The 24,460-nt window shown below is 44.0% G+C and overlaps 1 protein-coding gene and 1 non-coding gene across 2 annotated transcripts in view; both read left to right on the top strand.

Moving 5' to 3' along the window:
* LOC119436756 (uncharacterized) overlaps positions 1-22,448 on the top strand; it is a 150,969-nt gene extending 128,521 nt beyond the window's left edge. Inside the window, exons 45-49 of the mRNA XM_037703749.2 lie at positions 8,717-8,839; positions 11,817-11,937; positions 14,978-15,164; positions 20,624-20,766; positions 22,239-22,448. Of these exons, the coding sequence (XP_037559677.2) occupies positions 8,717-8,839; positions 11,817-11,937; positions 14,978-15,164; positions 20,624-20,766; positions 22,239-22,448 (784 nt within the window). The remainder of the gene's footprint in view (positions 1-8,716; positions 8,840-11,816; positions 11,938-14,977; positions 15,165-20,623; positions 20,767-22,238) is intronic.
* A 1,702-nt stretch (positions 22,449-24,150) lies between these two features.
* On the top strand, positions 24,151-24,222 carry Trnat-cgu (transfer RNA threonine (anticodon CGU)). The gene has a single exon. It is a non-coding gene; the product is annotated as a tRNA-Thr (tRNA).
* Positions 24,223-24,460: the final 238 nt, after the last annotated feature.

Consider the following 24,460-nt stretch of genomic DNA (forward strand, 5'->3'; position numbering starts at 1 on the left):
CCAAGGTGCGCCCAGTGCCACCTAATCCACGATCTTAGAAGAAGTATTCAAGCTCTTAGACTGGGAAGGCTTAGGAGTGAGGATCAATGGCGAATATCTCAACAATCTTCGGTTTGCAGATGGCATTGTCCTATTCAGCAACAATGGGGACGGCTGCCGCAGCCGTGGCCTAGTGGTAGAACGCCCGCCTCGGCTGCGGGAAGCTGTGGGTTCGATTCCCACCGCCGCCGGGCACCCACTAGTTCAAAAGGGTACAAGCGTACCCCGGCCTGGCGTTCGGCTTCCTTCAGGGGTGATACGCTTGGGAAAGGAGCCTGCGCCCTGAATTCCCGTCTAAACCAACGTGAGCACGGAAAAAAAGTGGTTCGATGTTACATGAGCTCGACAACTGGATTCGAACCCGACAAGCCGACTTTGTTAAGTTTACGTCAACCTAGCTTCTCCGTAATCTGCTGTTTTTATTCACCGTGAGGTTCCGCATAAAGTCCAAGTGGGATAAGATCGCACCCCGCGCGCCGTTTGCTGTGGGCGCGAGGGTGAGCCGAGAAGTATGGTGGCTTATTGGGCGTCGTACTCCCGCGTGCCTCTTCCTCTTCGCAACCTCTCTCTCTCTCCCGCGTGCCCAATGCGGGAGGTCACGTGATCATGCTTGCGCTATACCGGGGGGAGGAGTGGGGGAGGGGGAGCAGGTGAGCGGGACTCCCCATCTGCCCCGGCCGTGGCCACGTACCGTGTCTTGGAGGTAATCTGCAACTAGTACAAAGATTGGGTGAGCCGAGATGGCTGGACGCTTTACGTGCGTTCTTCCCGCGCGCCTAGTGTTGCAGGTGGCGTAATCTCAAGTGTCGGACATGCGTTGAAACGAAAGGTAGCACGAAGCATTCCCTCCCCGAGGCAGCACTCTTCCTCACGCCAGCATTGTTACAGCGAGTAATTGCAGTCATCGAATAAGTTCTGTTCATGTTAGCCTGGGCGGGCGTTACACCATGATTGCTAGTTTAATTAGTAAGCGAATGTTGACTTCAATTTATACGGTCGATAAAATCTACGAACATTGCTTCTAGTAGTTTTATAAGACGTGGCTCATGCAAACAATCCTCTCTTCTTCCGGGCGAAACTGCGACTTTCCCGATAGCACTTACATGGACACTCCAGGTGAATTTTCTCCGTGGTCGCCGCCATCGACGTCGCCGTGAGCTTCCAGGTTCCAAGTGCTATAAAATCCTATCACTCCCCGCGCGCTGTATGCTGTGGGTACGGGGGAAAGCGTGGTACGGTGAGCAAAGCAGGATGGTAGTTTGATGCGCGCCTAATGTTGGAGGTCACGTTATAAAGCTCGCGCTAGGGGGGGGGGGGGGGGGGGGGGCAGATAAGTGTGCACCGTGGCTGCGCGGGGCTGTCCACGCGGCTAAGCGCATATACTGCCTGTGCCCTAACCTTCCTTCGTGTAGTTGCACAACATTTGGGTATCGCTATCAACGCTTCGCCTATCGGGCAAATTGCTACATTTTGTCTCTTGGTAACGGAGCTAAGGTGCCAACGTTGGAGCATACAGCAAGAAAGTGCGTATATTGCAAAGGCACTCCCTTACAAAAATTTTTGTAGAAAGTCTATATAAAGTGTGTAGACATTTGTCTATGAAGTCAACAGACTTTTTGTAGACATTTCTTTAGACTAGTCTACAGACAGTCTATGGACTTATGGCCATACACTACTTGTAGACTAGTCTACAAAATGTCTGAGTCTATAGATTGACTATAGACTGTCTATAGATCAATGAAATTTCGCTTTTGTAGACAAATGTCTGTAGAATGTCTATAGACAAGTGTCTATAGGCTTATATAGTTCTGCTTTTGTAGAAATAAGTCTATAAAATGTCTATAGACAGATGTCTATAGACTATCTATAGACTATTCTTATAGACCAGTCCATAGACAGTCTATGGACTTATGGCCATACACTATTTGTAGACTAGTCCACAAAATGTCTGAGTCTATAGATTTACTATAGACTGTCTATAGATCATTGAAATTTCACTTTTGTATACAAATGTCTGTAGAATGTTTATAGACAAGTGTCTGTAGGCTTATTTAGTTCTACTTTTGTATACATAAGTCTATAAATGATCTACAAACGTCTATACACTATCTATAGACTATTCGTATAGACCAGTCTATAGACAATCTATTGACTTATGGCCGTACACTTTTTGTAGACTAGTCTACAAAATGTCTGATTCTATAGACTGGCTATAGACGGTCAATAGATCAATGAAAAATCAGTTTTGTAGACAAATGTCTGCAGAGTGTCTATAGACAAAAGTCTTTAGGCTTATATAGTTTTACTTTTGTAGACATGTCTGTGAAATGTCTATAGACTATAAACTATTCCTATAGACCAGTATATAGTCTGTCTATGGACTTATGGCCTTACACTTTTTGTAGAATGTGGTACAGTCTGCCTACAGAGAGTTCCTGTAGATCAGTCTATAGCTAATCTATAGACTTCAGCCTTACAATTTTACAGGGTGTCCCAGCTAACTTAAATTTAGTGAAGCTGTTCAATGAAAAATAATATTAAGAAAAGACGCTGCAATAAGATCCGATTTTAAGACCTATGGCGTGCATTCGGCCGTGAGTTCAGAGGTCTGACCTGTAGGTCTTTTTATGATCATATATCTTGCACTGTGTTGTTTTTTAACCTTTCATTTTCATTGACCAGCTTGGCTAAAATTACTGGGACACCATATTACTAGATAATACACCACATTTTGCCAACTATGTTTCGGCAGGCAATGTTATTCTATAAACACTCGCTGCTGGGGTTTGCTAATAAGCAGTTTATTGGAAATGTCTACAAAAATTTATTGTACCCAGTATGCATATGGGAACATACATAGGGAACTGTACATAGAAAAGCATGCATGCAGATGGAAGCAGTCAAAAATCTAAAATGTATGCAGCCGTGAATCATTATGTAAAGCTGCATGAGCATTTGTGTAATTGCACATTGAAGAAAGTTTAGTCGCATGCAATGCATTCGCTTGAATGAAATCTACTATCTGCAAGTTAGTTAAAATTTTTGTTTACATATGGCAGCAACAAAATTTTGAACGTATATTATGCATGTGCACCTGTTGCTTCCCATCTGCATTTATGCATTCATGTTAATAGATTATTAATGATCCTGAACCAGCTGCACTCTCATATGTTGCAGAAACAAATATTTCAAGCAATTCCACTAGTGCATACTCATGCAGTGCAACAAAGAAAACAAGTGCACCGATATCGAATTAACTGTTTTTATTGAACGATATAATACATTAATTTATTAAAATGCATGTCTTATGCTATCATCAAAAGAGAATATTTACATATTTACAGCTGCTTCCCCTTGGCAAGCATGGTTGCCAGGCTGGCCTTGACCTTCGTGTAAGCCGTTCTGAAGGTGCTGCAGGTGCATGCTGCAAATATGTAGATACAACAATGTGAGGCAAAAATAACAAATGTGTATTTTTTACGTTCATTAAGCAGCCTAATATATTCGCTCAAACCACTTAAGTCAATCCTTAATACGGTTTAACTATGCCTAATGGCTGCTTGTCAATACAAAACAGTACCATCGCATAATGTTTCACTCTACCGTATGATGAACAATTAAACTGTTACAATTGCTGCTGGTGCCAGCAACAGTATGTTACATTTTATGACAAGGCCATATGACACATAATGTACTTAATTAGCCCAAATGACCTCTATATTAATTGCTGAAACTAGGCTACCCAGTTGGACTGCTTACATTTTTGGCTGGTAATTAAATTTACCCGCGCGGAATGATATGCTGAGAAGAGTGACTGGAGTATTGAACGTATCATGCCAAAGATTGTAAATTACTTTCCTTAATACAGATTTAAATGTCTTTCTCGTACTCTTAACTGATACATCATTGGCCATAACTTCAATAGAACGCAGATGGATTGATTGTGTCGATATGGTCACTTAGTTTCCTATAGATAATCATATCTTTAGGGAATGCTGACACGGTTGCAAGTTAGGTATACCACATGAGCACCAGAAATACCCCGTGAGCACTTTCTGTGTTGTGGCACGACACATATGCACCTCCTGGGAAACAAAACTGAAACTGTCATTACAACGAATGCTATCACAGTAAATAATTGAAGGCGCTCTATAACATAAGTATTTTTTCTAGAGTTTCGAGGTTCAGGACACTTACGTAATGCAAAAAGATTGAGTAAGAAATGCCCCCCCCCCCCCCATGTCAGCATGCTTCACTTTCATTTCTTTTTCAGAAAATCGTACCAATTTGTAATTTTTTGGGAGGTGAAATGCTTCAAAAATATGTTTAAGACAGCGATTCTCTGGAAACATTGTATGGAAATAACAAGACAGCATACCTATGTTGACATTTTCAATTTCCCTGATGTTTTTCCAAGCTTTCCCTGGCTGTTTTCATGAAAATTCCCTGGCAGTCTATGACACCCGCAGTTTAGGGGCAATAAAAAATATTGTGGTTTAATGCTTGCCAAACTACTGCCAGTACATAATTGTAATTATAACGAATAACACGTCAGTCACTTGAAATGCACTATTAGATTAAGCTGAATTGAAGCACTTGGTTCATAAAGCTGACAAAGGCTTGGCCAAGTTCGTAATTCATGGCAACATGAGCACAGCACAGAAAATCCTCAAACTCTTCTCAAACCAATGGCTTCAGTTTCAAACGTGTAAAGGGTGCTTCCCCGAGCCACTAATTTATTGTTCTCCAATTCTTTCGGTTAAGTTGCGAAGCTGCGATTGACTGGGCTTATCGCGAGTTTCGTGCTCTGAAAGCTTTTGCGGTTATATATATATATATATATATATTTATACTGGTTGCCAGGAGCCCCATAAATACTCCTACTTTTGACTTACGAAAACGGCAGCACATGCTGCTGATGCATGACCCGCAAACACGGCCTTTCATCTGAGTACGCTAGCATTTATTCAACTGTACGTCTCTTTTAGACAATTCGTCACTCTAGCACAATTTCGAGGTATATACATAAAGCGCTTTAGATGAGTTTTATTAGACAGGCAGCGCAGCGTTTATGGCCGCCGATCGACCGCCACAAAACGAGACCTGCCTACAGTACGCCGCTTAACACACACAATCCGCGCTTATTTCTGCTCAGTATCCACTTTAAACATCGTGTATTTCCTTTTTCACGGATATTGACAATGACGGTAAAATGAACAAGCGCGAGCAATCGCTTGCCGTTAAACATTCCCTATAGTAGAATCGAGAACCCGAGCACGTTTACAAACCAAACGACAAATCGACACTACGCCCGAGTCGCCTACATTACATGCAGCCGGTTCGCGCTACGAAATACGCTCACCTAGTCATGAGCTAGTGACGGAAAACATCTTCGTTTAAACTTACCGTTCAGTGTAGTTGACGTGTGATGCCACAAAGTCGATACGAATACACAGACACAAAGGTGCAGGCAGCTCACGAGCAGCAACAAGTGTTGACTTGCCTGGCGCAGCCGTTGAGAATTCAAATCGACGCGGAGAGATGGCGCGCCGCCGTTGCTGCAGCTGCGCATGCGCAGGCGTTGAGGCCGCCGACGGCGTCCATGCTCCGAGAAACCCGTGCGCCTTTGCCCTTTTCTTTTCTTTTTTTTTCTTCTTTTTTTATTGTCGCTCTCTCTCTCTCTCTCTCTCTGCGTTCCATGCGCGCAAAACCGGTTGCTTTCACCTCCCATTTTTCAGTTCTTTCCATGGAAGAAGGAAATGCCTTGGCGCGCTGTATTACGAACGCTGTGGGCTATCGCATGGAGCAAGAGCGCACACGTGAATGAACGCAGTGTTTGTAAAAACCGTTAGCAAGCACGTCAGGCGCTAGCATTATGGCCAACGACGATGAGTAATGCAGTGCATTTCTAGCATAGCTTCCAACGTACCGCCAAATGGGATACCTGCGCACATGTTAGTGCACATTTGTCTGTTCCGGTGATATGTCAAAGCAATCAATAAACTAATGACGTACGCATATGCTCGGCCGCACAGGCATATAGCGCCTGGAAAGGACTGGGTGGGCTCAGAGTATCTGGCGCACATTGTAAGTGAACGAGAAGCTTTAATGAATTTATAGCGCGGGATATCAGTCTGCGAAAAACCACCCGATATTAGTGATGCAGCCTAGATATGGGGAGAACCTAAAGAGTATCTGAGAATCACACGACACATAAGGTGCACACCACATGCGCGACATCGGTTCATCGCACACTAGCAAATTCTGCGTTGTCAGCTATACACATTACAAGTCTCTGTGCTGTTAGCATGATGCCTGTTTGTAATCCGCTTCTTGCTGAAACTGGCATTCATAACCTCTATTTACATGATTGGATCGGCAGTTTGTTTTCTTTATTTTACTGCCGCAAAAGTAATGCTATGAAAAACAACTGTAAAGACTGTCTTGGGATTGCCGAGAGCGACTACGGAGGTCATATAATGTGGTGAACAAATGCGGAAGTATATACACCATGTCTATAATAAACTCTACAAAAAGGCTTTAAAGAAATGTCAGCAGTATATACAATCCCAGTGGCTTATATCAAACGTAGCTCCGTATTATCCGCCTGTACCTCCACTTGGTTACAGCGCACATGGGTTGGGCCGGGTTTAACGACTTTTGTCTATAGACGGCAAGTAAACCTGAAGCAATAAGACTTTTACAATATCGGCTGTCCTTTAGTTCATCTCACAGCTTACCGCAATCGGTATACGGTCTGTTCGCTCGAGTTAACATGATCTTTGGTGATGTCCCACCCTATAGCCTTCATCGGGGGGGGGGGGGGGATATAGGAAACCATTAAAGAATAATTTCAATCACATAGAAGTATACATTCCGCCTCCGTGTGGTTCGCAAGGAAAAATTATCGTCGGGGATGCATTCCCGACTAACTAGGGTGCCGGGCCCAGAGGTTACATGTTAAAAACTAGTGCAATACTGGATGAAACTCGGCGAGCACACTCTTAAACACCTAATTATCTGGCAAAATAATAATTAAGAACTGCGTAATTCAATGACAAAGAGGCCATGGTGACCTTTATTGCTTTTCTCTGTAGACAGTCTATAAACTGGCAATCGGCTAAAGAAATAGCAAACAGAAAAACTTTTGCGTATAAACAGTATATTAGACCGCTAATATAGGCAAAAAAACACAATTTAACGACTTTTGTCAAGACTAAATTTATAGACAGGGAATAGATAAAATAAGTAGACACCTTATCAACTTTCGCCTATAGAAAATCTGTAAACCGGGCGTATACAAAAATAACCAACACCTTATCGACTGTCGCCTATAGACAGTCCACTAACAGACACAGAATGAACAAGAATAAATAGACACGGTATCGACTTTGGTCTATACGTAGTCTATAGATAGGAAGTAGACAAAAATAAACAGACATCTTATCGACTTTTTTCTGTAGACCGATTATAGAACAGGAGTAGACAAAAAGAAATAAAAATCTTATTACCTTTTGTCTATAGACAATCTATAGACAATGAATGGACAAGATTAATTAGAGACCATATCGAATTTTTTTCTATAGCTTGTCTATAGAGAGGAAGTAGACAAAAATAAACAAACATCTTATCGACTTTTTTCTGTAGACGGACTATAGAATGGGAGTAGACAAAAAGAAACACAAATTTTATTAACTTTTGTCTATGGACGGTCTATAGACAATGAATGGACAAGTATAAATAAAGACTGTATCGACTTTTTTCTATAGATAGTCCATAGGTAGGAAGTAGACAAAAATAAACAGGCATCTTATCGACTTTTTTCTGTAGACCGACTATAGAATGGGAGTAGACAAAAAGGAATAAAAATCTTATTAACCTTTGTCTATAGACAGTCTATAGACAGTGGATAAACAAAAATAAATAGCGACTGTATCGACTTTGTTCTATAGATAGTCTATAGAGAGGAAGTAGACAAGAAGAAACAAACACCTTATCGACTTTTTTCTATAGACTGTCTATAGAATGTGAGTAGACAAAAAGAAATAAAACTCTTATCAATTTTTGTCTATAGACTATCTATAGACAATGAATGGACAAGAATAAATAGAGACTGTATCGACTTTATTCTATAGATAGTCTATAGAGAGGAAGTAGACAAGAAGAAACAAACACCTTATCGACTTTTTTCTATAGACTGTCTATAGAATGTGAGTAGACAAAAATAAATAAAAATCTTATCAACTTTTGTCTATAGACAGTCTATAGATTATTTATCAACAAAAGAACAAATCTATAAAAAGGCAAAGTTGTCTACAAGTAGTCTATAGACATTCTACAGACAGTCTAAACTCATTTTTGTAAGGGTCTGTTAAACACTTGGGAAGATTCTTTATTCGTGACCAGCTGCATCAGATGTTAAGCGCATGATGTTTCTTCCAACATCCATGGTTAACCCGTATTAGCGTTCAGCAAAACCTTGTAGCTCTATCATGCTTGTACGACGACCGAGAGCCACGTCATCATTACTCCGTCTTTGCACTGATGGCTTTTATGCGTGCGCTGATTTGCGTCAAGCATGTGGAGAAGACGATAGCCCTGCGCATAGGCGGGGCCTATTGTGTTTATTCAGTACTCGATCTTTGAAAGCTGAAATGTCCAATTTTCTCCTGCACAGCCGACCACGTGTAACTTTCCTCCTCGGAGTCATCCTGAGCATCGTAGGCTGCTTCCTGACGGGTTATCTCACGTACAAATGGGATCTGTTATTTTCTCTTACTCCTGGAACTTCAGACATAGGGTAAGTGTCCTCTCTTTAACATGCCCTTTTTCCATTCCCATTTACCGCAGAACGGATCCAGGGCCCGAATTAGGAAACGATTCTTTTCATATTATACTCTTTCGTGCCTTTCGGCATTGATTCGTCCTCAGCGGCGCCCACACATGGTATAGCCAAGATCAGTCACTCAGCGGAACGGGTGGTAAGAAATGAACAGAATAAGACGAGAAAAAAAAAACCTTACCTGAAACGGTCCCAGCTCCTACCTGCTGGTAGGAGCGCGGCATTCGCGGTATTCTGTACCTCAGCTGTTTAGTGTAGACATATTAGCATAACGCGGAATTCTCTACCTCAGCTGTTCAGTGTAGACAAATTAGCCCGCATACTCTCTACATGATATGCCTCCTTACTACTGCGAAGAAAAAGGTCGAGCAAGCGTCCTTACTGCCGGGAATAGTTGCAATAAAGATGTCTCCTTCGCAAAGCTTTACATGTCATTAGAACGTGATGAAAGGTTTTAACCAACCAATATGGCTGGACTCTTGCGATACTCTTTCAATTACCGAAACTGACCTTCTCAATCCGTATAGATTTAGAACAACAAACGTATGAATGCGCGACTGCCCCATTCACGCTTACATACAAATGCCCGTGTGGATGTCGATATTTATTTCGCTGATGGCGGGTTAACACTTGCTGTAATCCTTAGTGTTCTAAGTTCAGTTACCGTACCAAAAGAGCTTACGCGATGTTGTTTTATCGCTGGCGCAGCTAAGAGAGAGAGAAAGGAAGGAGGGAAAATGTAGGGAGGTCAACCAGACGAGCTTACGATTTGCTATTCCCTATGTAACGCCCACACACACAAAAAAGAAAGATTGCAAAGTATCTTTGCTGTAAACATCACATGCTACATCTAAAAATACTAATGTAGGAAGCAGTCGTTCGGAAATTTGCATTGTTAATAGGGAAGGCCCTCAGATTTGTAGGCATACACTGTCTACCACACTGAGGTAGCAGTGGGAAGTGGATAGTACACGTGCGTGCGTTTACGTTCGTCGCGTTCCCAGAGAAACGAGTGGAATATGCTGCAGAAAAATCACCCTGATAAGGCTTTAGTTCCTGCAGCTCTCTGGCAGCCTTGTAATCTCAATAGATTAGTTGATTATTGCTTGCAGCATTATTCAAGCGAAGCTTGTACTGCCTCACTGGTGTCGGCATCGGTGTTGATGTTGCCATTGATATTGGCGTACGAAAAAACGTAAAGCCTCGCGAAAATAAAAATTGCTCGTCGTACTGTGGAATCGAACCACCGACCTGGTACTAGCGGCAGACGGCGTCATCTGTAGCCGTCATTTTGTGCAATGAGAAGGCACAGGTATCTGTTATTGCGTGTTTGCAAGTTGCAAAAATATGTTCAAGCTTCTACAACGAAAAGGTGAGTGGCATGGTTAGCGGAATCTCCTTTCCGATGGCGAATAAGTGGAGTCCGCACCAAATAGCGGCGGTATTTCTGCTTCAGAGAAGATCAACAAACACAAGTATTTCTTCGCTCTGAACTAAAAATCACGGGAGCCTAAAGCAGCATTGTTCCTGGCGCCAAGAGCAGCAGCGCAAACCGCTGGTGGGCGACGGACGCTTTTAGGAGCAGTTTCTCAAGCGCGATTTCCCCCATGTTGTCGAACAAGAAAAGTTCACCAAAGACGCTATAATGGGCTGCTTCCGCTCTTCTCTATAATAGGATGCCAGAGAAAGTAAGGGCGAACATTATTTGGAGCTGTGATCACACAACCTGATTATGACCGCAAACCCTCGGAAAGGTCAGAGCAACAAGCTGCGAATGAACCCTGCGCTAATTATAACGTCAAGATTTCTTGCCGGCGCTTGCGGAGATTGTCATCGCGTAACGGTGTCTACCGAGGTGAATATGTGAGCCAAGAGGGCGCGCGCCGGCGGGCGTCGACGCGCGTCTTGTAGGTTCAAACCACCATTACGCGCGAGGTGCGGCAAAAGCAAGGCGCGTGGGCGCGAGCTTTCGCGCGCCGGCACGCGTATGTACGTGTAGTTTGGCCTTTGTATGCATGAAGAAGTAGACGCGGCGCCCGCAGCTGGCGCGCGCGATCATGCCATACCCCCAGCCAATTACAGGCGCCCCCTCCCTCTGGAGGAGAGAAAGGATGTGATGGCGTGTTCGCTCGCCTCGAGCCTGCCGTTTCCCGCCAGTTCAGGTCCGGCAGTCAGATGGGGAGGTCCCGTTTGGTTCGTTCTGCCGAAGAGCACGCTGCGTTGAAGGAGCGGCAGCGGGCCCGTGAACGTCTCAAACGTTCAAAAAAAATAATAATAATAACCAGCCCCTCCCCTAGCGTTGGACAAGCTTCGCCTGCACCCCTGTTCCCGGTCGGGGAGGGGTTTAAACTTTTTTTGTTACAACTTTGCTTTTTTTCTCGTTTTCCTCGTGTGTACCATCGGAGCTGTAAAGCCACGTTTTCAATTAGAAAAAAGCTAAAGCGAGAACTACTATACGCACTGGAATGCTAAGACAACATACAATAAATGTAGAAATGATATGATAAGATTTTGTGCATGTTTATCTAACCAATTAGTAGGATCCTCTGTAACTAAATTTTTTAGCTTATGTTTGCCGAAGTAAGCCTGTGTCTACACAAACTCATTGCAGTTTCCAAACTGCAGGGGCTCTAAGATCTTACAACTCCTTGTGGCTTTTTTTTTTTTTTTACGGACTGAATCACACGCGGATGCGTATGGGTCGTTCGCTTTTCATGGTTTAGTTTGCCATTATCTTGTTTACGATTATTTTTGTACACTTAGTATGTTAGTGCGTTTGTAACATGTGTGTGCGTGGGATGGTCTGCTGTAATGTACCCTAGTTTTTCATCGATGCTCAGTTATTAAATAACAAACAACAAGCTCGTTGTTTCCTTTTTTTCCAAAAGCGATATTGTTCTTACAGTTCCTTGCATTCTTCTGTCTCTTTATCCAGCAAGATTCTGGACACAGCCGAATACATCCACTTTAAGCCCTTTGCCCATGTGCCTAGTTACATGAGTGGAATGTTGTGCGGCTACCTTACCGTACGCTACAGGAATGCGAAAATTTCGAAGGTGGGTAGTTTTGCCTTATGCACCCTATTATGTTCTTATGAGTTCAGTCGCCCTAAATACTAAGCGCTGCAAATATATATGGCAAATCAGTTCTGCGGAATCCCGCCAGGTGGAGGAAGTATGAAATTTGTCCTGGTCCGGGACGAATTTTCCGTCAACTGCGAAGCGTTCTTTCTAAGAAACCCATATGGGTTTCCTTTGTAGCTTCGTGCTACATTCGGGTCGATGACAATTTTTTCCGTTCATATCTACATTTGTAATGAGCACGTCAAAAGTATACGAGTTGATTTAACTAAGGCTATATTGAGGTAACGAACATAAGGGATATTAAATGATAGTTCTTGCTGGACTAAATTCCTATCATCGGCAGGCACCAGCAACTGCGCCCTAATACGGCCCTTCTTTAACAAAACTTTAGATATTAAATTTAGAATAAAATTCGTAACGTTATGTGGCATATCCTGCAATTGCCCAGAATCGGAGCTCGTCTGTGCTAAATGCATGCCCACTTAGTGCCTGTTCGTACTGTGCAACAAGGTCACCAACAATGTCCGCGACGCCAGGAGAACGATGCAGACGGTGGCCCGGTCGCGACTTTACAATTGCTAGTAGGTACAGCGGAGGCGTGGCACTGCGGGTCACGTGACTTCCGCTTAACACGTGCTGTTATGGCAATCGTGGAGCTCCTAGGTGCCTAGGGACATAATCGCTTAGGGACTTTTGAGGCACTGGTCACCGCTGAGCGTGGCTCTCATCTCCTAAGCCGGGCGCAACGACCTTGCCGAGCGCAGCTCATACGTGCGTAGGGAGCGAATCGTTTAGGGCGCGTTGAATGTTTGGTGGTGTCTGGGCCACGCCGGCCGCGCTTTATTATTGTAGCGTTCGTTCAAGTGGCGGAAATCGTTGCGGTAGTGGTGGTGTGGCATGACGGCTTTTGAGCTCGGTGAACTGTGGTGGTGCAAACAAGTGGATACTGCTCGCGTTTGAGCCCCGGTGCCACGGCGAAAGCCGCGGTGCCGCGCGCCGACGCGAAGCGGCGGTCGTTGGGGTGTTGCGGAGCGCAGCGTAGCAACACCTCAAATAAAAAAATACTGCTCTAGTCAGGTAGACTGCTCCCTCCCCGATAGTGAGATTATATTTCATCATCAAAACAGTGATGCGTTTATTTAGGAATACCATCGTTTCTCTCTCGCAGGCGCGATGACAAGCGGGTGTTCGCGCCTGCGAGAGAGAAACGATGGTATTCCTAAATAAACGCATCACTGTTTTGATGCAACCACTAGTGGAACGATTTCCGCCACTAGAACAAACGCTACGATAATAAAGCGCGGCCGGCGTGGCCCAGACACCGCCAGACATTCAACGTGCCCTACACAATTCGCTGCCTACGTACGTAGGAGCTACGCTCGGCAAGGTCGCTGCGCCCGGTCCCGGAGATAAGAGAGCCACAATCAGTAACTAGCAGCCGCCGCGTAGACCAGTGCCTCAAAAGTCCCTAAGCGATTATGTCCCTAGGCATCTAGGAGCTCCACGATTGCCATGACAACACGTGTTAAGCGGAAGTCACGTGACTCGCCGTGCCACACCTCCGCTGCACCTACTAGCAATTGTAAAGTCGCGGCCCGGTCATACTGGGCAACCAAAAAATGTTGAGGAACGTGTTTTGAAGAAGCGCCAACTATATACTTGTTGGCTAATAGGTAAGCGACGCCCTGTTTGGCAAGAGTTGTTGACCAACACGTTGGCCAGCTGGTGTCTCCAAAATATTCGTCACCGAAAGCAGCGAATAATTGGGGTTTTATGTAGCTTTGTGCCAGATTGCAAAAGAAAGAATTTATACGGGTTAAAAATACGATTATACGATTAAAAACGGGTAAGTGTAACGCCAATTGCATTTCGTTGCAAGATTGGGGATGGTTACCCTCGAAAGTGGGGCTAGTGTGAAGATTATGGCGAAAGTGGCGCTAGTCTGAAAGGATGCGATGTTTGGCTAGTTGGCATTGCATATTGTAGTGCAAACAGCGCGAAAAACGAGGACTGAGACACACGCAACACGAGCTCTGGTGCTGCGTGTTTCTCAGTCCTCGTCTTTCGCGCAGTTTGCACTAAAAGGTTCCTACTTGGCGAATAGGCTTGAGCTCTGACAGGCTTCAACTTCGCTTAAATTTACAGTAAGCGCACTAAAGCAACCAGTAAGAACTACCGTAAAAACCGTACTATATGTCGAACTGGAATATAGGTCGACCCCCCAACTAACCAATTCTAAAAATGAAAAAAAAAATCATTTCAATGGCAAAAGTACCGAAAGACACCCTTACCTTTAAACAAATGCGACTCAGCCGGTTGCACAATGGTGACAGTATTTATTTAAATGCTGCTTCGTGCCGTGATGATAAGGCGCTGACAAACACACGGTTCGATGGTCGCGCGATACGAAGCCCGCGGCAACGTTGCCGTAGGCTCCCGCGTACTCAATCGCCCTTTTCTTGAAGGCGACGGTGAATTGCCGTCGGCTTCCGCTCATTTTAAAACAAAATGTGTAAAAGCAGCCTGAATGCGATGGCGAAGGCGGCTGTTTACTTCATCTGCCCATTGTTGTAAGACTTCCGTAGTTTTTCCGCCAATGTCCGGTATATAAGACGAGGGTCGACTTTTCGCAATGGTTTTTTGAAAAAAAGTTCGACCTATATTCCGGTTTTTACGGTAGATAAAATTGGGTAAATAATTATCTTATTGGTGATTCATGCACTAATTTGCCTTCTTGTTTACTGATATGAATCTTGGCCAGTAAAACTCATTCTTTTTTCTATAATCGTCCGTTCTTAATGCCTGACGACAGTCGTCGCTTGAACAACCAATAAATAGTTCAGCAGTCCGTATGTAGGAAGTAGTTACTTTCTCCTCTACTTCATATTCTTCTCTCTCTCTCTTTTTTTTTGCATTCGTGCGTGCGGTAGTCTATAGAAGTGAAAATGTTGGCCCTCGCCAGGTTTTTTCGCTTTGAGCCTTTGTCAGAACGCTCCGTACGTTCGGCTTGCAGCTCACGCAGGGCTGTGCATGGTTTGCATCGGTCGTGCTGAGTGTGGTCGTCATCTACGTGCCCACGCCATGGAATCGAGGCCACATGCCCACGAGAATGGTCACTGCGTTGTACGCCGGCCTCCACCGTATCGTCTGGTCTCTACCTTTCTGGTGGTTACACTACGCCTGCGTCACCGGACGTGGAGGTGAGCCGTGCTCGTCTCAACAGCGACGGCATTCCAGGCAGCAGAAGGCATATCTCTTGTAGTAGCGCCCCCCTTTATTTTTTATTTATTTATTTTTGTTTATTTTTTATGTTTTTTTATTTTTAGGAGGTTGGTTTGTATCACACGAATTTCTGAAGCACCTGGGATCATATTCATGAAGCATTTCGGGGGCTAGAGCGGTTCTTAAAAAACAACAATGAAATTAACAAACACAAAAAAAGACGCCGACAGATCGTGATAGCGAACCTATTCTTAGCAATGGCGGCGGGCGAACGCTCATGGACGAAAAGCTTTGTTAACGTGTCCCCTGGACATTTAAAAATTTACTAAACACCACGAGGTAGCACTTTCAGAAATATTGGCAACATTGCAAACCCACGCCAACACTCAGTACTAAACAGACACAGTGCATGGTTATGGGCTTCGCTGCATAACAGTGACTGATAGGTCATTGGCTGTCAAACAAGTGAGCTCACAACCATTGATGCTGCGTAAAACGTGTGTGGGGTAATCTTTGAATAACAAATGAAAGAAGTTGGATTCATGATAACCCCCTTGTTTTTAACAAACATTTCTTCTTATAGTGCATGTTGTTGGGCGAGTCAGTCGTACATCGTTAAGCAAGATGGTACGCAAGGCAAACATGAATGAGAAGAGCACAAGGACGGGCTTATGTCTGCGCCCTTTATTGTGCGTTTCTCGTCCTTGTTTCCATTGCGTATCACCTTATCTGGGCCCATGCCGTGACCAACCGTCCCCTCTTTCACAGTTACTACAGAACAAATAAGTACACTTCGCGAGGAGAGAGGACGACATTACATATAAAACATTTCCTGAAAATAGGCAATATAAGAACGGCGTCTTTTATTATTATTTTTTTTGCTTCAAGTCGCATTTCTTATCACCGCGCTAAGCCAGTGTGCAATGCTCTAGCAAACAGCGTGACGAGGTTGCTTACTCGTAGCAGCAGCTAACAGCTACGCCGTCGTCTTGTAACTTTTTCGCGATCACCAAGTAACTCATTGAGTAGGGTTGATTATTAAGGCGAAAGCCTTAGGGTGTCCATGTTGGCGATGCCCTTGGCGGTGACCCTGGCGAAACTGCGCCGTGACGAAAAATGGAAGATGCCGCAAGAAATGCTTCTATTGACGTAACATTTCTCAGGAAGGTTCCTTTAAATGAGGCAAATTCGTGGCTTTGAAAAGAAAATTTGGTACATCCCAGTATGGGTGGGAATCGAACCCGGGTCACCGGGGTGCGAGACGAGACGCTTCCCTGAAGCCACGGCTTTCTTTTTTTTTTTTTTTTTTTTTTTGTGAAGCCGCGGCTGCTCCACGGTTCTGGCTTACTAAAGGTGCGCCTAGTGGGTGCGTGATTGCAAACGTCATGTCGCAGCCACCTCGCTGACTAAATGTGTGGCCTAGTGCGTGAACTAACATACTGCACTTTAGGTACTATGTTAAGTGTTCATATGTGGTGTTCAGGAGGTCGCCTTATAGTGCCACACGTGTACTACCCATTGCGGCTCGTTATGTCTTGCAAGAAGTCTAGCGCCGATTGTATAACTTGATGAATTACCAATATGTCTTACAAAGAAGTCTAACCCCGATTGTATAACGTCATGTATTACCAGATGTACAGCAGGCTTTGGCCTTCTTGTGTTACAAGAGCGTAACAACTGCCGAACTTTTTTGAAATCCCTTTTGAGAATGTTGCTGTAGCGCGCGAAACGCTCGGGCCCGCCTTTATTTCGCATTCTTTTTCGCGTTTCACGCCACAACTTTGATATGAGGTAAAAATAACTGGGGAAAATGTGGCGACATGGAGACTGTTTAATATGATGTTTTTGAATGCGGTGCACAATTTGACTTGCGAGCTTACGCAATTACGCAAGTAATACATCCAGGCAAACAATTTAGACTATTTAGTTAAACGATGATAACACAAAAATTCACCAGTGTGCACAAGGCACACTCGTATAGCCACTTTTTTTAAACAGCTCGGCCCGCGTTAGCTGGGACATATGGTGTATATATAGGGTGTGCCAGCTAACGTTAGCCAAAGTGTTCAAAGAACAAAAAAAAAAGGTTTAAAAGAACATGGTACAAGATAGCATTTTAATAGCGATGGTGTTCGGTCGACAGACTTCTGACGACGGAACACTGTAGGTCTTGTAATGGTATCTTGCCCCGTGATTTTATAATTATTTCTTTCTTTGAATACCTTGGCTAACGTTAGCTGGGACACATGGTATATTACACGACTGGCTGACAGCCATTCTCGCAAGCAATTCTCGTATACGAACGGTCTTCTTCTGCACATTATGCCTTCAGTGTGCATATCATAATTCTGAAATGAAATAATTCAGGATTCATCATCAGTAAATTCCTGCATTTTGAAACGTAATGCTAAGCAGCAGACAAAGATATTGATTTGGCGTCTTAAAAGCGGATGAACAAAGGAATTCACATAGCAGAGGTGGTCAGCAAATATTTTTATGTGCTAAGGTAGAACTTGAAGGGGCAGAGCGCAAGAAAGAGACAGCGAGAAATTGAATCACAAGAAATGGCGCTACCAATGGTTGGAGCAGTCGAGACGCTTCTTCTTTGAAGCGCCGAGCTTCACGTGACCATTCGGAAACTACTGCTCTTGTCCACCCTCTCGTTAATGCCGCAAGCAAAGATATCCACTTCACTTTTCCCTCGAATTTTCACGATTACTGTTCCGCGATAATGTGACAATTTTATTCCGATTCTTTTTTTTTTATTTGTCAGTGGCCCGACGCACTCCACCTATGTTGTCACCCGGTAAATAAAAATATAGGAATAAAATCGACAGAACCAAATCCTTGCATTATAAACGACACCGGCGACAGCTGCCAGTGAGCAGGGGCGCTATAACGTAAAATGATTCCAAACTGTTTTGATTCCAAACTCCTGACGTAAAATTTACGTAACCACCGACGCAAGCATCGGGCGGTGACCCGTGGCGTTGTCCGAAAAGTCCAATCAAACACTCTCCTCGTTTACAGGAGGTCACCTTTGTTCGCTTTCAAAACCAATAACATTGTTTACATTCAGCGGTTTTTCTTATCTAATTGGCTGACAAGAGGCGAGGAGCAGGCTCTAGTGAAGAGAGTTTCGATGGGGCCGAGCCATGGAGACAGTGAAAATAGATAACCGCAAGAAGAGGCTGGTGCCGGGTTCTCCGATTGGTCCGCTTCGCCTTACTTAGCTTGCGGTGGCTGGTCGAAAATCACGGCGGCGTGTAACGGAAGGATAAGAATGCCGCTAAAACGGATCCTCAGCAAGGAAGAGTTGGCAGAGCGATGTCGTATGCATGCCGAAAGGGCTCGATAACGTTTTACTGCCACGAAAAAAGGTTTATCATGCGCAAATAAATACATGCTCACCGGCAGGTGCGAGTAGCGAGGGCCTGAACGATCGGCGAGCAGCCATCTTCTATTCCTTTCGGAGCGGGGCACTCTGTGGCTACTGAGAAAAATTTTCAGTTTTGTTCGGCATATTAATGCATTTTTTTCGCGTACACGTCACTTTGACGTGGTGAGTTTTCGCGGTTTTGTGACGCCGCGTGACAGACAGGCGAAGTGGGCGTAGCCAGAAATCATTGGACCAATAGCAGAGGGCTAATGGTGAAAAGGCGTCGAATCAGGAATGATTATTTTTTTTCTTTTGTGTGTTTTAATCATGTATAATCAGTGTGTACACGCTATATCAGATGGGGAGGTATCGCGGTTTTCGTGACGTCGTGTGACAGACAGACGAAGCTGGGAGTGGCTCGAAAATGTTTTGACCAATCGTGGAGGCTGATTGCAGAAATTGGAATCAAAACAGCTTGGAATCATTTTACGTTATAGTGCCCCAGGTTCGCAAAGATGAGACATTAGCGCATCGCGCCGTCTTCCAATCTTTTCTTTAAATGACGACAGTGCACTCACTGTACCAAAGCAGCCCTAAAACACCCATCTTTAGCTTTTTGTGCATATCAACCCTTTATGAGGCCTCGTCTTTCCAGTGCCGTCAAGATCAGCACTGTGCCGTCGCTAATTATGAGAGCCGCGCCGTTAAAGAACCCCCGTTCGTCAAAATTAACCCGGAGCCCTGCACTACGGCGTGCCTCATAATCATAACTGGTTTTGGCACGCAAAATCCCAGAAACAAGAAGAATTATGAGAGCCCCCGTCGGTGGGTTTGCTTCAATGGGTTCAGTGGAGGGCAACTTCGTAATTAGCGAAGCTTTTCGTTCGTAACGAGGTTCGCAACGTAACAGTTCGTACCGAAAAACTTCGTGCATTACGATGCTGCGCTCCACTGAGCCAATGATGCAAACCCACCGACGGTGACTTTTATAATGAACGACATGAGAGCAGATATTTGGGAGAGTTGGTACAGAGGTCAACACACTTCTCTAGAACGCGCGAACCACGTTCTAAGCACTGCACTGGCGACATCTGAAGATGCCATGTGACACAAAATTGGCTGTATGTGAGGTTGCGCGACTACGTTTACAGTTTCTATTGATTTTTCTTGACCTGGTGGTCGGCTTAAGCTTTGGTGGATGCTTTGGCCCTCAGGAGTGTGTTCTAGACAAGTGTGTTGACCTCTGTATATACATATAGATGATGGAAATGAACAGCGCAACCTTATACGCAGACTGCAGGCAAAGAAGACACACACACGCGCTGAGAGGAAGCGCTGGTCTCTGTATTCTTTGCCTACAGTCTGCGCCAATGTTGTCCTTTTTGTTTCCATCATTCATAATGAACGATGACATAGAACATTTAGAAATAGCTCGAACAAGTGACTCAGCGTAACTAAAAAACCAAACATCACTTGGGTTCCTTTGTACTCTTCTTGCATTGTTTTATACGCCCATTCGATAGCGTACCCTAACTTTGTGCACCCTAACTATGCGTCAGCTATTTATAAAGCTCGCCATTGAGCGGTAACCCTTGCTAATACGTTTTGTATCGCGATTGGCTAGGGACTGTGTTTACCAGCGGCTATTTAGCGCCTTTAGCATTAGAGAGCAAACGGAGGTAGCCGACATTCCATTTGAGATCAATAGGAGGAAATTGAGTTGGACAAGCCACGGAATGCGTAGAGAAGATAACCAATGGTCTATTAGAGTTACAGAATGGGTGCCAAGAGAAGGGAGGCGCAGTCAAGGACGGCATCATAAAATCACCAATAGGTTGCGTAATGAAATCATGGAATTTGCAGCCGTAGGACGGTGTCAGTCAGAGCAAAATGGGGACAATTGGAGACCCTGAGGAAGACCTTGTTCCAGCAGTGGATATAAAACATGATGATTATCATGATGATGATGATTTAGCGCATGAACAGTTTTCGTAAATATGGGCTCTTTGCTAATTACTTAAGCTTTTACACTGATTCTACTACATTCTATTTCTTTAGGGTCACTAAATGCTTTCCTGTCCTCAAGAATCTTCCAAGTGCTTGGACGGCTTGTGTATGGCACGTATTTAATTCACTTCCCTTTGCTGATAGTCCGCATCGGAATCATCAAGACACCCCTTCAAGCCGAGGAATTTTTCCAGGCAAGTTTTATTTAGCGCTGTGCCGTAGGCTGGACCGTAGCTTCACTCAACTGTGTGTATCCGGATAAGGCTGATATCAAATACAGTTTATTTTTTATTTTATTGCCATACAAATAATATGTTTCCTACAATATTTCATTCTTTCGTGTTCCTGATTTATTATAAATTTATACCTTCCCTAACGCCAGGTGCTAAGTGTTGTCTATATTCGCGACTGTGACGGGTGCAATACGAACATACAGTGACCAAGTGGTGCAAAGCTTGAGAACCAGAAATTCTGCTACAAGATAAATGTAGCTGCAAACTCTGGAACGTCATGTAGCTCGCAGGTTCTTCTTTTTTGCTCTGTGGGTATGGAAAAAGAAACGCCATAGTCGCAGCTCCGCTTCTCGCACTCTACTAGCTCGTACAATTCACACGAGAACCCAAATAAAGCCTACGCTACTCGTCTGCGAGTAGTGGCAATTGGATGCGCTTGAGCACAGTAAAAAATGTTTGCATCCTTAACGGAGCTGGTTTGTCCCACACTCATCCTGAAGGCTATAAAGAGATGTTACTGAATACAACAGCGGGCCGTAGTTGAAAACCGTGTAATAATTCTTACCACCTTTTTTACACCGAAATCTCTAATACGAGAGTTAGACAGCCATAGCAATTAAATTTGATCTCGTACACTTTTCGTGTTGTCTGTCGCTGCTTTGATAACGTTTACTTGCCACAAAAGGTCACCAAAAAATAAAACTATTTTTGTCCCCTTCAGAGATTCTATCTTACCCTTAAGGCCAACTGCAACGAAATTTCACTTTGGCTAAATTTGTTATAAACCAGCACCAGCACAATTGTTCCAAACCATCAACCTTACAGTTGGAAAAAATTACAGTTTGCGACTATTACCACATCAATTAACAATTTTGTTTAATCAGAGTGCTAACTTGATGCCCGTTCAGAGTGTTCTTATCGCGATTTTCGACCCGGCTTCAACCAAGACAACTAAGCAATAAATGTAACCGAAGCGCGCTAAAATCGTCATGCAAAGAATCGGTGAATATTACTCGGCTCAAGTTAATATTAGGAGCACCAGGAACAAGAGAAACTATGCCACCAGTCGGAAGCTTGGCCGGCATGGTGAGCGGATACCTTTCACTACATCCTATTTGTTTCTTATCACCCGTGGCTCACGATCGTATTATCATAGTGATACCGTATTCACGGAGCGCCACTCGGGTCACTGAGAAGCAGAATTAGTGTCTATAGTGTATATAGTAGTAGGCAAGGTTCGACAAAGCTTACTTCTGTCCATCTGCTTACTCTTGGCAGCGTTCGGAGTTAAAAAAAATAAGGTTCTGAACTTTGTAGTAACAAATATTAAAGGACTATGGTTTTACTAATAATTAAGCTTTGGCGTTGGCGCTGATTGCCCGAAAGGATACCTGGTAAGGTGGATTTCTCTCTGTCTCTCTGTCTTCTCGCAGACGTTGGAATTTATTGGCATCACCGTGCTGAGCATGACGCTCGCGTTGCTCCTGAACGTCACGTGCGAGTCCCCCATCGATGCACTGGACAGAATGCTTTTTCGCGCCGTCGACACGCGAATTGTAAAAGAACTCAACAACACGGCGGACGCGAAGAAGCCGCCACTGCCGGAGATCATCGAGAACAACCACGAAAAGTCTCGTCTGTAAACATGACCACAAATTAAATATGGATTACGTTGCGTTTCCTCCTTGCTTTCCGAGTGCTACTGTGAGGGACAAGAGTTCGGGTATGAATGGATAAGGGGTCAAGTGTGTACGAACTTAGGATTAATCGAATTCGCATATTTGCACACAAACGGCGCAGACGACCGCACAATGTGAGGTGGACGACACACGCGTTGTTGAGCGCCCGTGTCATCCATCGCTGTCGTCTCGGCTGTTTAGAAAAGTCAGAAATTTTTTTGTTTTGGTTTGTTTTGTTTTGTGGGTGTTCCAGAACTTAAATCCACGTAGAACGCTGCCGGTCGTGTGCCCGAGTTTCTATTTACATGGGATGTCCCAACTAAAGTGCTACATATATTTTAAGAAACCAGCTCATATAACCAATTGCGGACATTATTGCTCTATAGTTAACCACTTTTCCATTCTCAATTCTTTACCGATAATAAATCTTGAATTATCCGAGACAGTTGCCACAGAAAGATATGGTATACCTCTAATTTCATCTCCCGCAGATAGCCTCAGTTTCGTCTAGTCACTTTCTAGTGTTTTTTTAGTTTTGCGCCTGTTGGGGCACTTGGTATACAGACTAATGTCCGCAAGAATGACAAAAAAAATATCGGAGGGCTTTACGCGCAGGGCACCCGCCGTATGTTTTTATGCTAGGCATGTTTTTATCACTGTGCACAAATGTATCACGTACAGGGCTCCGTTATATATATATATATATATATATATATATATATAACAGGGAAGAAAAGAATCACAGGAGCCGGCTAAGAAGTAGTTCAAAAACAGAAGCACGTAGGAAAAACATAACAGGACTTTAGTGACGTTTCGGCCGGGGTCCGGCCTTCATCAACAGTGATGAAGGCCGGACCCTGGCCGAAACGTCACTAAAGTCCTGTTATGTTTTTCCTACGTGCTTCTATTTTTGAACTATATATATATATATATATATATATATATATATATATATATATGTGTGTGTGTGTGTGTGTGTGTGTGTACGAGAAGAGAGGGAACCGAGGGGCCCGATTTTTATTAATCATATCATAAGAAGCCAACAAACAATGACACCAAGGACAACATAGGGGAAATTACTTGTAGTTACTTACTAATTGGATTAAGGAAATGATAAATTAATGCAAATGAAAAAGGACGAAAAAACAACTGTGCGCCGGTGGGAACGAACCCACGTCTTCACATTACGCGTGCGATGCTCTCACCATTGAGCTACCGCGGAGCCGTTTTTCAATCCACTTTCTGGGGTATTTATGTTTTACAACTAGAACTAACCATGGGAGTGTTAGCTGCAGCGTCACCACTCACAAACCATAGGGTGTCTGTGGAACATCCTCTCTGCCGCAGGCGTCACGAGCACGTGATCTTTTTGGGTGATGACAACTGGTCAATAAACCCACATATGCTACCTGAATGCATCAATGTTGCCGCATTCGAGCCCTCGTCATGTAATGCCCTGCGGCAACATTGATGCCTTCCGGTAGCATGTGTGGGTTTATTGACCAGTTGCCATCACCCAGAAAGATCACGTGTGCGTGACGCCTGCGGCAGAAAGGATGTGCCAGATCCACCGCCATGGTTTGTGAGTGATGGCGCTAGCTAACACTCCCATGGTTAGTTCTAGTTGTAAAACATAAACACCCCAGAAAGTGGATGGCAAAACGGCTCCGCGGTAGCTCAATGGTAAGAGCGTCGCACGCGTAATGCGAAGACGTGGGTTCGTTCCCCACCTGCGGACAGGTGTTTTTTGATCCATTTTCGTTTTGATTAATTTATCATGTCTTTATTCAATTAGTAAGTACAAGTAATTTCCCCTATGTTGTCGTTGGCGTCATTGGTTGTTGGCTTCTTATGATATGATTCTATATATATATATATATATATATATATATATATATATATATAATCCCTGGTGGAATTTAGTTGGCGCAGCTGGTATAAGATGATACATTAGTTACCGGTCACGTCTCAACAGT

This window comes from Dermacentor silvarum, chromosome 1 (genome assembly GCF_013339745.2).
Source record: "Dermacentor silvarum isolate Dsil-2018 chromosome 1, BIME_Dsil_1.4, whole genome shotgun sequence".
NCBI lineage: Eukaryota > Metazoa > Arthropoda > Arachnida > Ixodida > Ixodidae > Dermacentor > Dermacentor silvarum.